Source organism: Panthera pardus, unplaced genomic scaffold (genome assembly GCF_024362965.1).
Source record: "Panthera pardus isolate Hobbes unplaced genomic scaffold, ASM2436296v1 HiC_scaffold_13, whole genome shotgun sequence".
Classification (NCBI taxonomy): Eukaryota; Metazoa; Chordata; class Mammalia; order Carnivora; family Felidae; genus Panthera; species Panthera pardus.
In genome coordinates this window covers 167,793,275-167,807,073 of record NW_026526688.1, presented here as the reverse complement: position 1 = coordinate 167,807,073, position 13,799 = coordinate 167,793,275, and the positions used below count along the sequence as shown (strand labels likewise).

Here is a 13,799-nt window from a genome sequence, read left to right as displayed (position 1 = left end):
TTCCTAAGGGAATTAAGTTATATTTTTCTTGGCATATCTAGTAATTTTTATTTGTTTATTTCTAGACATCATGAATGTTATATTATTGAGTACTGCCTTTTGCTGACTTTAAAAAATGTGTGTTAGACTTATATTCTGATAGGCAGTTATGTGAAGATCAGGCTAATCCTTTTGAGGCTTCTTTTAGGGTTGTTTTATTGGGGAGGGGGTAGTGTAGCTTTTATTCTAAGCTAAATTTACATCTGTTTCTAAGGTGTCACCCTTATGGGTTTTTTTATGAATGTCTCAGATGTTCAAACAGTTCTCCCTACTCTTGCTTGAAACATCTCCTAGTCTTGGGTGACCTCTGAAAGTTGATCAACTTATAACTCCCTACTCATTCCCAAGTCATCCTCATGGAATTTCCCTCTACACCTGACCAGCTTGGTATTCAAGGATAGACCCAATGATACCACTAATTAGAGTTCTGGAGCTCTTTTGCTCCATACCTCCCTCCTGCCCTGCAAATTCCAGCAGTCTGGACCTCTCCAAATACTATTTATGTCCCTTCAACCAGAGAGACCACTGGATTATGTCTTGGCTTCTCTTCCTTGCATCATGGTTAGGAACATGTTTTCAGGGAAAATGCCAAGATAATAGGGCTCTCCTCACTGTATTCTCTTCTTTCTGTGATCACCGTCTTGCATTTCCCACTGCCCAATGTTTAACCTATTTTATCCAATGCTCTAGTGATTTACTGAGACACAGCTACTCCAGCCCCAGTCATGCTATCATGACTGGAAAATTTGCTTTGGATTATGTAAGCATTTTTATTAGTCATCCTGCAACCCACACTAAGATTAAAAATATCTTGGATATAGTCAACCTGAACAAAAGTTAGTTTTCTAACATTCATACACAACTCCATCTTTCCCAATCTTTTCATCACTAACCTACTTCTTTATTTGGTCAGTTTTTTGGTTTTGGGTTTTTCTCTCCCAATAACATACAACTTGCCTCTCTTCCTCCAACCTCTTATAAACAAACTATACTAATTTTCTATGATAAAATTTTAATTGTATCAGCTTCCAGGCTTAATCCTATTTAATTTTGCAATGTCTTTTTTTTTAATTAAAACATTTTTTTAATGTTTATTTATTTTTGAGAGAGAGAGAGACAGAGTGCAAGTGGGGGAGGGACAGAGAGGGACAGAGAGAGAGGGAGACACAATCTGAAGCAGGCTCCAGGCTCCGGTTGTCAGCACAGAGCCCGATGTGGGGCTGGAACCCACAGACCGCGAGATCATGACCTAAGCTGAAGTCGGACACTTAACTGCTTGAGCCACCCAGCTGCCCTTATTTCCAGATAAGTCTAAAGTTTACCCTTTTATCTAATAAAACATTATTTTTAAAATTACTAACATTGTTGAGAAATATCTTATACGTTTTCCTACGTCTTAAAACAGGGAATACCCAAATATAATGTATGCTTTTTCTTTGTCGTACAGTCATTAGAAATATTGATTACTGACCTATGCAGTAATAAGGTCATGCCTTCAGGAGTTAGTGCGATCAATGAAGACATTTGCTTTATTGCTGGGCATGTTGCTTCTGGTGTTTTCTTCCTCATTAGGAACCATGACGCATTGCTTCCATTTTTAGTAACTCTAATCCCTGCTCTTAATAGTTTATGATGTCAAATTTACTAAATTAGTCAACATAACTTTACACATAATTTTAAAAATATTCCCTGGCACTATGGGTGGTTCTAATCCTATTGTAATCCTCTATGGACTTTGCAATATGTTTTCCAGTAAGAAATTGTTTTCATTTGTGTGTTAGTGAATTTAACTGCTAGAGCTGTCAGAATGTGACTTCTACACAAATAGAGTATTTAACATAACTAGAATAAATTACTATCCAGTGGCTCAGTGAGAATTATTTGGTCTACAGGGGCACCTGGGTGGCTCAGTTGTCTGAGCGTCCGACTTCAGCTCAGGTCATGATCTCAAGGTTCGTGAGTTCAAGCCCTGCGTAGGGCTCTGTGCTGACAACTCAGAGCCTGGAGCCTGCTTTGGATTCTGTGTCTCCCTCTCTCTCTGTCCCTCTCCCCCCTCACGCTCTGTCTCTTTCTCTCAAAAATAAATAAACGTTAAAAAAATTTAAAAAATTATTTGGTCTACATATTGAGGGTATGGACACAATCAAGAAACCCAGATTAACTGGAGAGTGTTATGCTAAGTGAAATAAACCATACAGAGAAAGACAGATACCATATGTTTTCACTCTTAGGTGGATCCTGAGAAACTTAACAGAAACCCATGGGGGAGGGGAAGGGAAGAAAAAGGAGGTTAGAGTGGGAGAGAGCTAAAGCATAAGAGACTCTTAAAAACTGAGAACAAACTGAGGGTTGATGGGGGGTGGGAGGGAGGGGAGGGTGGGTGATGGGTATTGAGGAGGGCACCTTTTGGGATGAGCCCTGGGTGTTGTATAGAAACCAATTTGACAATTCATATATTGAAAAAAAATTTAAAAAAAAAGAAACCCAGATTAACATATGTCTCCATTTGATAATATCAGTCTCTAAGAATGGGATTTATTCATCTTTACATTCCATGTGGTACAGTGTAGTTATGTAAAATATTCAATAAATGAACAAAGCTACTGAAAGAGTTAAATATAATCATTAAAGAAAATTCACAGAAATATAGAAAATAATCAATACAAATTATAATAAAGGTTAAAGAAATTAAAAATCTGAGTATTATCATCAACAATAATTTGTAAAATAACCACTATCTAAACTTGGAAAATAATTACACAAACACATGAATGCACATATTTAACCCTATATATAGATACGCTGTACATAACTTCTTCATCCCTTATTGGCTTTGCCCCTTACCACTGAGTAGTACACAACCTTCTTACTCTGAATATTTCCTAATTTTCTGATTTTTATTACAGCTTAAGACTATTTAGCTTTACAATAAACGTATTTTAAAAAGTATTTTTTACTATCGCTCACTTGATTTTAATTTTTACTTATTTTGCCTAAAATTCATTAAGATCCTAAAGATTCCAAGCAGTTTGCTGTGAGTTAAGACTATTGGATATATTCTCACCTCTTTACTTTCTTTGCATCATTTTTGTTTCTATTTTGGCAAAATAAAAAAGAAAGACTAAGCATTATTAGCTGACAGCTATGAAAGTAATTGCTCCTTTCTCTTAACATGTTCTTAAATTCCCATTTTCTCTATCCCCATCAGGGACCTACGTCCCCAGCAAGGTAGTATCAAATGAAAAGAGCAAAATTTATGTGATTCATATTTCATTTCTGTCTCAGCTTTCTCTTTGTGTAACTTAGACTAATAGGCTTGGTCTATATGAGGATATTAATGACCATGATGGCGATTCTATAAGAGTGTTGGCACACCTGGATGGCTCAATCAGTTAAGTGTCCGACTCTTGATTTCTGCTCAGGTCATGATCTCATGGTTTGTGAGATTGAGCCCCACATTGGCTCTATGTGCTGACAGCACGGAGCCTGCTTAACATTTTATCTCTCCCTCTCTCTTCACCACTCTCTGGTTCATGCTGCACACTCTCACTCTCTCTCTCTCAAAATAAATAAATAAACTTCAAAAAATAAGTAAATTAAAAAATAAAATTGTCATAACACTCAATAATTCCACATTTAGAACTTTAGTTTGAAAACTCTAAATGGTATAAAATTATTAAATATTATTTTCACAGACAGTCCTCCATTGTAAGATGTCATGCCATTTTTCACAAAACTCAATTTAAGGGCAGTTATTGAAAAGAAGACATTTAAAATGAAAACAGAAACAAAATCTTCAAAACAAAGATATAAAAATAGTTAACACTCACATTACATTATTACTTGATATCTCTTTCTTTACCACACCACTTTGTCCCCCTTTTAAAGATGAGGAAATTGAGAGGCAAAGAGGTGAAATAATTTGATTAATGTCATGTTAGGAAAGTGCTGGAAGGAACACAGGCAGCTTCACTTCTGAGACTACTCTGGATTCAGCCATTGTTCTTCCTTCCTCAGTCCAGCCTTTTCTCCTTCTCTTCCCTCTCATCCATCATCACCAAATCACTGCCACAGACAAAGAGGAATGAATATCTGAATGTGTAAAGAATGAATGGATGCATTTTTCTTCTAAGATTAACCCAATTTCATAAAACAACTACATTAGCTCTTAATATAAAAGACCAAACAGCTGAAGTGTATTACAAGAATATTTAGGTCAGAGGATTCCCCTCCTAAAGCCCCAACTGAAAGGAGCAAAGAATATTAAGTTAGAGTCCATGAGAAACTCTATTCAAAGGAGTCACCAGAATTGGACTTATCCTTCAGAGGATGTGAGTGGGAACACTACGCATAATGGCCACCATTCTGTAACTAACCTAAAATTGAAGGAAAAAAATTCAATTGACTTCTGTATATATTTTTAAGTAGATATTTCATTTCATACGTTGTACCTTTTGCTTGAATAAATGCTATCCTTGGGTATCATCCAAATAAAAGGAAATATTAAAGCTAATGAATAATTTTATCTGGCATAATAGTCAAGATCCTCTCTACGCAGTAAATATTATTTAATTGGATGTTCTGGATTTCATCTGCTCTATTTGTTTGTTTTTTCCATTTCACAATAGAGTAAAAAACAACATATGAAAGAAAAGGAACACTGCCAGAAATATTTTCCTATAACCTTGAATGTTATTAAAGTATCTAAATATAGAAGATGAAATGGAGTTGGAAATTTCTACCAAATCCATACAGGAAGGACTTTACAAGGTCAGGGTTGTTTTCCTCCCCCCCCCTCCCGGAAGCTACACACTTCTTGTAATTTAATATGAGCATAAATATGTTCCTTAAAATATCAAGGTGGGTCACTGCTTAATTAGCAGTTTAAAAATTATTTCAATCAAAGCCATTACATTATAAAGGATATGAAGCAGAAAAACTGGAAGTAGTGGAAAGTATACTGAATTAGGAGCTAGCAAACTGAGTTCTAGTCCCAGAACCAGTAGCAAGTAAAATCACTTTCCTCAATAAAGTTCTTTTTCCTTTTTATTAAAATAACATGATTGTTTCAGATGATCCCTTAGGTGCCATAATGTACTAGATTGAATTATTGTACTTTTTTTTTTTTCTTATTGGAGAAGATTCTTTTTCTTTTTCTATCAGAAATGCAGTGACCTCTGTTCCTTCAAATCTCTCCTTTGAGTCAATATAGTCTTGATTTTTCAGAGAGAGGTAAGGAGAACTCTCAAAACCAAAACCTTCATGCTATATGACCTGTGAATTTTATCACCCAAAACTCCCATCTCTGAAGTATGCAACTCGTTTTCTGATTCCCTGGTGTACTTGTTTTCCTTTGCTTTCAAGTTACGATACAACTTTCTTAGTTTCTCATTCCGTGGAGAAGAAAGAAGCACTTAACCTTCCACCATATCCCCCCACAGAATGCAATGCAGGAGTACTGGAAACAAAGAGATATTCAAACATAATTCTTAAGTAAACCTGTTTGCATTAGCAACTAATTCATTATGGTTTACTGAACAGGGTGAAGTGGTAAACTCCAAAGGGCTGATTCCTGACTCACCATATACCTGCTGAGTGACCTCTTCATCTCTGTGCTTCAGTGTCCTTATCTACAGTGTCAGAAAAACCTACCTGATCAGTTTTGAAGAATAAATGGATTAGTGAATGTAAAGATCTTAGGAAATTGCCTGCCACATTACGCAAGCCATAATGTGTATTAACAATTATTACATTGCTTCTTTTTCTATTTTGATATCCAGTAAAAAAAAAAAAATATTATCAGTAAGAGAAATAGAGAATAACAGTTTATTATCTTGGGGTAAAAAAGGCTGCCATAAACATGAAAGAAAACCATACACTATAAAAAATTGACAGACTAAAAATAGAAAAAAAAAAGTCCTCTGCAAAAAAATATTTCTACAAGCTACAGTTAAAGAACAAATACCACACCGGAATAAGATATTTGTACCATATGTAATAGACAAAAAATAACAGCCCTAATTTTAAAAGGGTTCCAATAAATCAACAATAATTAAAACAGTCCAGTTAAAAATATGGAAAGGATATCCCTAGGAAAAGATATTCAAATGGTGCCAAATTACAACCTACTTAATTAAAAAATTGAAAAATTAAAATGAGATGTCATTTTTTGACTATCAATTTGCCCAAATTAAAAATATTATGATAATTATTCATTATTGGAGAGAATGTGAGGAAATTAATTCTTCAAAGCAACATACCTGGTGTGAATGGAAATCACAATGTCACTAGAGAACAATTTGTATTTCTGTCAATAACTGAAATCACATACTCTGAACCCAGTATTTCCAATTCAAGGAATCTATTATAAAAATATTCACACACATTTGCAAAGAAGCTCTTTGCAACATTATTTGTTATAAAGAATCAAAATACTTGTATACTCATTAGAAGGGGAAAGGATAAATTAATTTTTAAAACACTCAAGGTATGGAACAATAAGCAGCTAATTGTTTTAAAGATAGCTCTATTAATACAAATATACATCATTGCTTAAAAATTGCTGAGTAGTTATATATTTTAATCATTTTATTATAAGTTATACAAGTTAGGGGGGAATATTAAGAAATATATCTCAGTGACACAATCATGGGCATACATTAATTTCTTTTCTTCATTCTATTGCTGTGTTAAGTCTTCTCGATAAGAACCTCTTTCTTAACTAGAAGAGTTGATAATATTTGTTATTTATTATTTGCACAGGAACTAGATTACATTCATGTGACCTTGACAAGACACTTTTTTTCCTTCATTAAAAAGGTGATACATGTACTGACAGAGGCACTCTAAAGATCTTTCAACGCAGTGATTTTATAAATTAAAGTAATGCTATCTTTGGATTTTATTATATAAAAGGAAGAATTATTATTACCAGTTCTACTTGTTAGCATTTTTTGAGAATTTAGACATATAACATATTAATGACAAAATTATGTTTCTTTTTATTGAATGAATGTCCAAAACAAAAATACCTTTTGGATATATAAAGGGTACAAATGGGTATTCATACTGAGGTTTCATGTGAAAACTCAGCAGTGAAGAGTCAGTTTTATTCAGTACTGTCCTAAATTTTAGTAATAAAATCAAATTGCATGAATGTCATACAAGTGTTTCTATAAAAACATATTGAACAATTCCATTTTCTCTTTTAAAGATGTCTTGTATATGCTTACAATATCTGTTTTAACTATGAAAATATATGGCACAGTAAGAAAGGGAAAAAAACGAAACAACAAGGTCATGATAGCTGCATTCAAACACCTGCAATGTTTTTATGTGAAGAAAGAGTAGATACATGTACATTCTCTTGCTCCAAAAGGCTGAACTTAGATGTGGGGAAATCCCATAGAGAAAGAATTACTTTAGCAGTATAAGACACTCCTAAATTTTTACTTTTTAATTCATATAATTTTCTACCAACTGCATAAATTTTTTAAAAGAAATTATTATAAATGAAAGGAAACATCGATTATGTTTAAAGTTTTAAAAATTACATGCAGGAAGAAGTATATACAAAGTAAGTAAAGCCATTGAGGCTTAAAGAATTGATAGAAAAGGTGATTTTAGCATTATCCAAAAATTGACAAGGTTGCCTCATAGAGTACCTTTCTTCATCCCAGAAAGCTACCATTGGATGCTAGACAATAAAGTACAGAGATATATAGGTCAAGTTCTTTTATTAGGTAGGGATTGAACTAAAAGATCTCAGAAGTCTCTTTGAAGTACAGTAAACTACCATGCCATTGTAACATTTAATCCTGCGCATACATAAACATTACTCCAAATGTGATTGATCCCCACAAGCCTACAACATCTAGAAACACCTATACAGCAAGTTACTAATTTTGTGAGTAACATGTTTGAAGTTGGAGGCATCCCTGGGAAAGGAAAAAGGGTTAAATACTAACCTGTAGTAGTAGTAGTAACAGATGAATAAATGTTCTACACCTTATTTTAACTCCCGGAGAAATTAAGGTATAGGGTACGTTTCACTTAAAAATAAAAATTTCTCCAGAAAAAAATTAAATAGTTATACCAAGACTTGGCTTCCTAACTCTCTAATCTCCTGCTTCACTAAACCTTTTTGTTATAAATTAGCATGTTTGGATAGATTAAAATCAATAAGGCGTAATAGTGGAATATAGATAGAGAAGGAAAAAGAGGCAGAAGAAGAAGGAGGAGGAGGAAAAGGAGGAGAAAGAGGGGGAGGAAGAGGGGGAGAATTAGAACAACAATCACAATTTCGAAATCCTATTACAGTAGATACCCATACTTAGTAAAGTATTTACTACTAAACTTTAGAAAAGCTGCCTGACAGGCAACAGGTTGTCTATTATCTTCCTCTTACGTGAAATGATTATTTGTTGGTTTTACTCTCCAACATTCAAAGCCCCTTCTTAAAAGCACCCAATTTTCTTTTGAGGAATTCTATTATGCTATCTCTTGCCCAATGTGTGTGGCATTGGTGGAAAGATAATTCTCAGTAAATGTCTCCTACACTAAAGAAGCCCAAAGACCAGATTTCCCCTCTCTTTACATAAAGGGAATCAGGAAGTAACCTATGTTTGGTGAATTAAGCGCTCTGTGCTGTGAATATTGCAGCTGAGGACAAGATGCTGGCATAAGCAGGAACAGGTGTAGGAAAGCCGTCACAAAGGCATCACGCTTTCAAACTTCAGTTCACACTCTGAGGGCTTTGGGGCTGCCTTGGTTCTCACTTGTTTTCAAAAACATATCCCCAGAAACCCAGAAATCTGTGGTCTCACCTACATTCTTCTTATAAATTGTCCTTTGCATAGCTTAGCCAAAATTAGTTTCTGTTGCGGACAGCCAAATTCCATAGATTATCTGAGGGCAGTGACAAAGTGTATAATTAAAAGTACTGAATTTAGATACAGTGAGAATTACTAAACCTTGATATAAAATAATTTTATAAAGATTTACAAAGATGCCAGATACATAGTTTTATAAGGGTGCTATATAAATGTTTATAAAGCATATTATTTACAACAGTAGAAAAACCAATAAAATACTAGGATTAAATCTCATAAAAAAAGTGCAAGATCTCCTCACAGAAAAATATAACATTCTGTTGACAGAAAACAAAGCAGATCTAAAAAAACTAGAGAGGAAGATCACATTCATGGATTTGAGGTCTCAAAATTTTAAGACATTAATTCTCCCCAATTACTCTAGCAATTGAATAAATCCAAATAAAAACTGCAACTTTGTGGTGTGTGTGTGTGTGTGTGTGTGTGTGTGTGCGTGTGTGCGCGTGTGTGTATAACTTGACAAGTTGCTAGTAAAATGTGGAAATGCAAAGAGCCAAGAATAGCTAAGACACTACTGTGGAAGAACAAGGCAGAAAGACTTGCTCTCTGGGATATCAGGAGTTGTTACAAAAATACAATTAACAACTGGCACAAGGACAGACAAGTGAACAAATGGAATGAAATGGAGAGTTCATCACCAGATGCATGCATATACAGACAATTGGTTTTTATCACTTTATATCATTTTATACAGTGGGGAACGGACAGTCTCTTTCAATAAATGATTCTAGGACAATTTAATATCCACATGGAATAAAATGAAACTAGACATCTATCTCACATAATACATAAAAATCAATTCTGGGTAAACTGTAGAGCAAATGTAAAAGGCAAAACAATAAAGCTTCTAGAATATAATATAGGAAAGCATATGACAGGGCAGAAAAAGATTTCATAACAGGACACAATAAGCAATACCCATGAAGAGAAAGACTGATAAATTGGATCACATAAAAATTAATTCTTTATGTTCCTAGCAGATAGCATTAAGAGAGGAAAAAGGTAAGCCACACATTGAAAAAAGATATTTGCAACAAATGGAACCAACACAGTATTTTATACAGTGTGTGTGTGTGTGTGTGTGTGTGTGTGTGTGTGTGTGTGTGTCAATCATACAAATCAGTAGAGGAGGGGGAAAGATAACCCAGCAGAAAAATAAGGCAAGAGATTTAAATAAAATATTTCACAGATGGCCAAACGGAACTCAACCTAATTAGTCAGATATGCAAATTAAAAGTACACTGGGATACCAGAGCACACCAGAGTGGCTAGACATTATTTTTAAAAAATTTTTATAATGTTTATTTATTTTTGAGAGAGAGAGACGGTGGAGGGAGGGGCAGAGACAGAGGGAGACACAGAATCCAAAGCGGGCTCCAGGCTCTGAGCTGTCAGCACAGAGCCCCACGTGGGGCTCAAACCACGAACCGTGAGATCATGACCTGAGCTGAAGTCGGACACTCAACTGACTGAGCCACCCAGGTGCCCCGAGTTGGATTCTTAATCAACTGAGCCACCCAGGCACCCCAGAGTGGCTAGACTTTAAAAGCTTGGCAAATAACCAAAGGTTGATAGGGAGGTGAAGTAACGGGGAAAATAGCAAATGGCTGGTGGCAGTGCCTAGTTTCTACCACTGTGGAAAGTTTGGCGTTATCCACTAACGTTAAAGATACGTGTACCTAGCACTTCTGCATCTAAGTGCACATCTAAGAGACATGCAGATCAAAAGAGACAACTCAAATGTCCGTGAACAGTAGAATAGATTTAAAATTGTTGAAGTAGCCAAACAATAAATAGTTTTAAAGCAATGAAAGGGAATAGTATACAGCCAAACACATGGGTCAGTATCACAAGCACCACACTGGGAGTAAGAGGCTCGGCTTGAAAGGATGCGAATTGCATGATTCCATTTCTTCAAAAAATGGTCAACTAAACCATTTTAGCTGTGGTTATGGATACACACTTAAGAATTAAAATTATAAATAAAAGCAAGGAAATTAATAATATTCAATGAGTAACTTTAAAGTCCACATAAAAATTGTGAGGTCAACACACGGATAGTGATTAAGGGGTTAAAGATCAATTTCCTGTCCTAGATGTGGTTGCACAGGTGTTGGCTTTGCAAGAGCTAAATAAAGTGTGTAAGTCTGCTTTAGAGACTTTCCAGAATAGATGCCAGTGCAATAAAAACTCAAAAAATAAATGAAATTAAAAGTTTTATTCTCCAAATCATATATTTTAATTTAGAAGATCCCACATATGTTAATAGTACTATAAAAGCTTTTGTTATGTATGTCTTTGTTTTTCTTATGATATTATATTTTTCTTTCCTAGACTCATTTATTTAGCAAGATTTTAATACACTGTTCCTTCTTCTACTAGCTGGCTTTCCCTAACACATGAAATTATATGATTTTCTTACCCTATTGATATTTTATTGAAATTAATGGCAGGTCGAAGCTTGTGATATGAATAAAATGAATTAAGTTTTCCATATATCATTTATGAAATATATTGATCATACACATCATCAGTTATTTGCAGACTGGACATTAAGCAAATCTCAGAGACCAAGCAGGAAATGAAATATATACGAAATATTTGTGTAACAGTTTCTATATGTATATTCTCTTTTATTGAAGTAATATAAAATTCAAGACATTCAACATAATTATTTCATTTTATGTAATTATCATCTATTTATTTAGTTATTTAACCCTGTTATTTTGGTCTTGCTGTTTGTGAGGCTTAATTCAAAGCTTAAACCTATGTAGAATGGTTATATTTTCTCTAGGCTTAGGCAAAATCTCTAAAGACCATTCTGAATAAATTCAACATTGATCAGACTGAGATCAGATAAGACCAGATTGAGACCAGACAAAACTTTATTTTTAAAAATCTGCATGTAGGGGCACCTGAGAGGCTCAGTCAGTTAAGCATCCAACTCTTGATTTTGGCTCAGGTCATGATCTCACAGTTGTGAGATCAAGCCCCATGTTGGGCTCCGTGTGGAATGTAGAGCCTGCTTAAGATTCTCTATTTCCCCCTCCTTTTGCCCCTCCCCACAACCTGTGTGTGCATGTACATACACACGTTCAATCTCAAAAAAAAAATAAGAAGAAATCTACATGTAATCCTCCCTTTAAATTTTGAGTCAATACAGCTTAACAAAATCATACATTTTTATTCTATCTTTATGTGTTGCAGAGTGAATAGGTCAATACACATGACTTTTATTTAAAAAATAAGGAATACTGCATTATTTCATCAGGGTTAAAAACACAGCTGATTATTACCATCGAGGGTACGTACACACACCTCTCAAGAGCAAAAGTATTTATCCTTATGATAAAGGGAACTGGGAATACTTCAGTGAATTTTTTTTCAGTAGATAGAAGTTTACAGGAATCCAACAACTAAATGTTTTATGTTTTAATAAAATGTTTTAGTCAAAAAATGGATTTATGGAACATATAAATTATAAATGTAATATAATAAAAAAGTAGGCTATCCAGATTGCTTCATAAACACTACCCAAATTCTCTAAGAAACTACAAAATTTTTATTTGCTTTAAGTACACTTAAAGAAAGGATGAAAGAAATCAAGACCCCCTGCTCCCTGTGATTTACACTAACTATGTATGGCTTCTTTCTATCAGTGCCATCCCAGGATCCTAAAGTTACCTTTCTTGGACAACTTCATAAAATTCTGAAATAAAACTTAGATGTCATCAAAGAAAAATAGAACTGTGCTGCCAGGAGGACAACAACAACTATACTAATGCATGGTTTTAATTATCCTTACATCTGCTGAAAGTCTTGAGAAGTGGACCAATGAACAAGTGTTTTCTTTATTAAGTGAATTCAGTGTTCTTTTTCAAACAGCCAGGAGTACCACGAGAAGAGAATATAAAGACAATCCTTATATTTAATTAACTTGTTAAAAACTAACCAAAGTGAAAACAAAGAAATTCTTGATGAAAACTTCTAGGAAAGCAATCATAAAAATTAGTATTTAAAGATTTTAATTTTTTTTTAAGATTAACAGTTAATATAAATGCACAGGTTATACTTTTTATGGGTATATTCCTTTCCATATGGCACTTTTCTATTTAATTCCCAATATTTCTTTCAGTTTCCTCAAATGCTCTTTTCTTTTCTTCTCCCTATCCATCAAAGTCAGTTATCCTCTCTTCATTCTCTACTGCAAAGCAGGATATCCTGAGAGGCATCGTTAAAAGCCATTATATATGCCTTATGTTTACCTGATCTCAGGCAAGGTGAGATTATTTTCTTCCTTGATGTTAGTCATTCCAAGTTTTTCTTTTCTTTTTTTAATGTTTATTTATTTTTGAGAGAGAGAGAGTGAGAGAGAGGGAGGGGCAGAGAGAGAGGTAAACACAGAATCTGAAGCAGGTTCCAGGCTCTGAGCTGTCAGCACAGAGTTTCCACACAGGGCTCGAACCCATGAGCTGTGAGATCATGACCTGAGCCAAAGTCAGGTTGGATCCTCAACTGACTGAGCCACCCAGCTGCCCCTACTAATTCCAAGTTTTTCAATGACATATTTTATTTGTCACTGCAATAGCTCTACAGTTCATTTACCACATTCATTTGTGAAGATCTTTATTTTATAAGGGAGGCTGTGAAATCATCTTCCCTTGGGATAATTAAGACTAGAAAAGTTGTCTTCCTGTCAGAAATGGTTTAGGTAAAACTAGCCTGAAAATATGGAAAATGTATTAGGTTAAGAAGTCTTCCTTAGCTTTATGGTGTCTAATGAGATATTATTCATTATTTGAGGCATTGTTTAACATATGCTTCTGAAAAAAAAAGGACATTAATTCAATAATACAATAGAGTCTTATA

General features: G+C 34.4%; 1 protein-coding gene across 2 annotated transcripts in view; it reads right to left on the bottom strand.

Moving 5' to 3' along the window:
* KCTD8 (potassium channel tetramerization domain containing 8) overlaps positions 1-13,799 on the bottom strand; it is a 252,702-nt gene that overhangs the window by 147,505 nt on the left and 91,398 nt on the right. Inside the window, exon 2 of one of the 2 annotated variants that reach the window (XM_053901608.1) lies at positions 2,988-4,104. The exons of the other annotated variant lie outside the window; for it this stretch is intronic. Coding sequence (XP_053757583.1) covers positions 4,094-4,104 — 11 coding nt within the window. The 3' untranslated portion in view covers positions 2,988-4,093. Of the gene's footprint in view, positions 1-2,987; positions 4,105-13,799 lie in introns of those variants that run through there. 2 annotated transcript variants of the gene reach the window in all.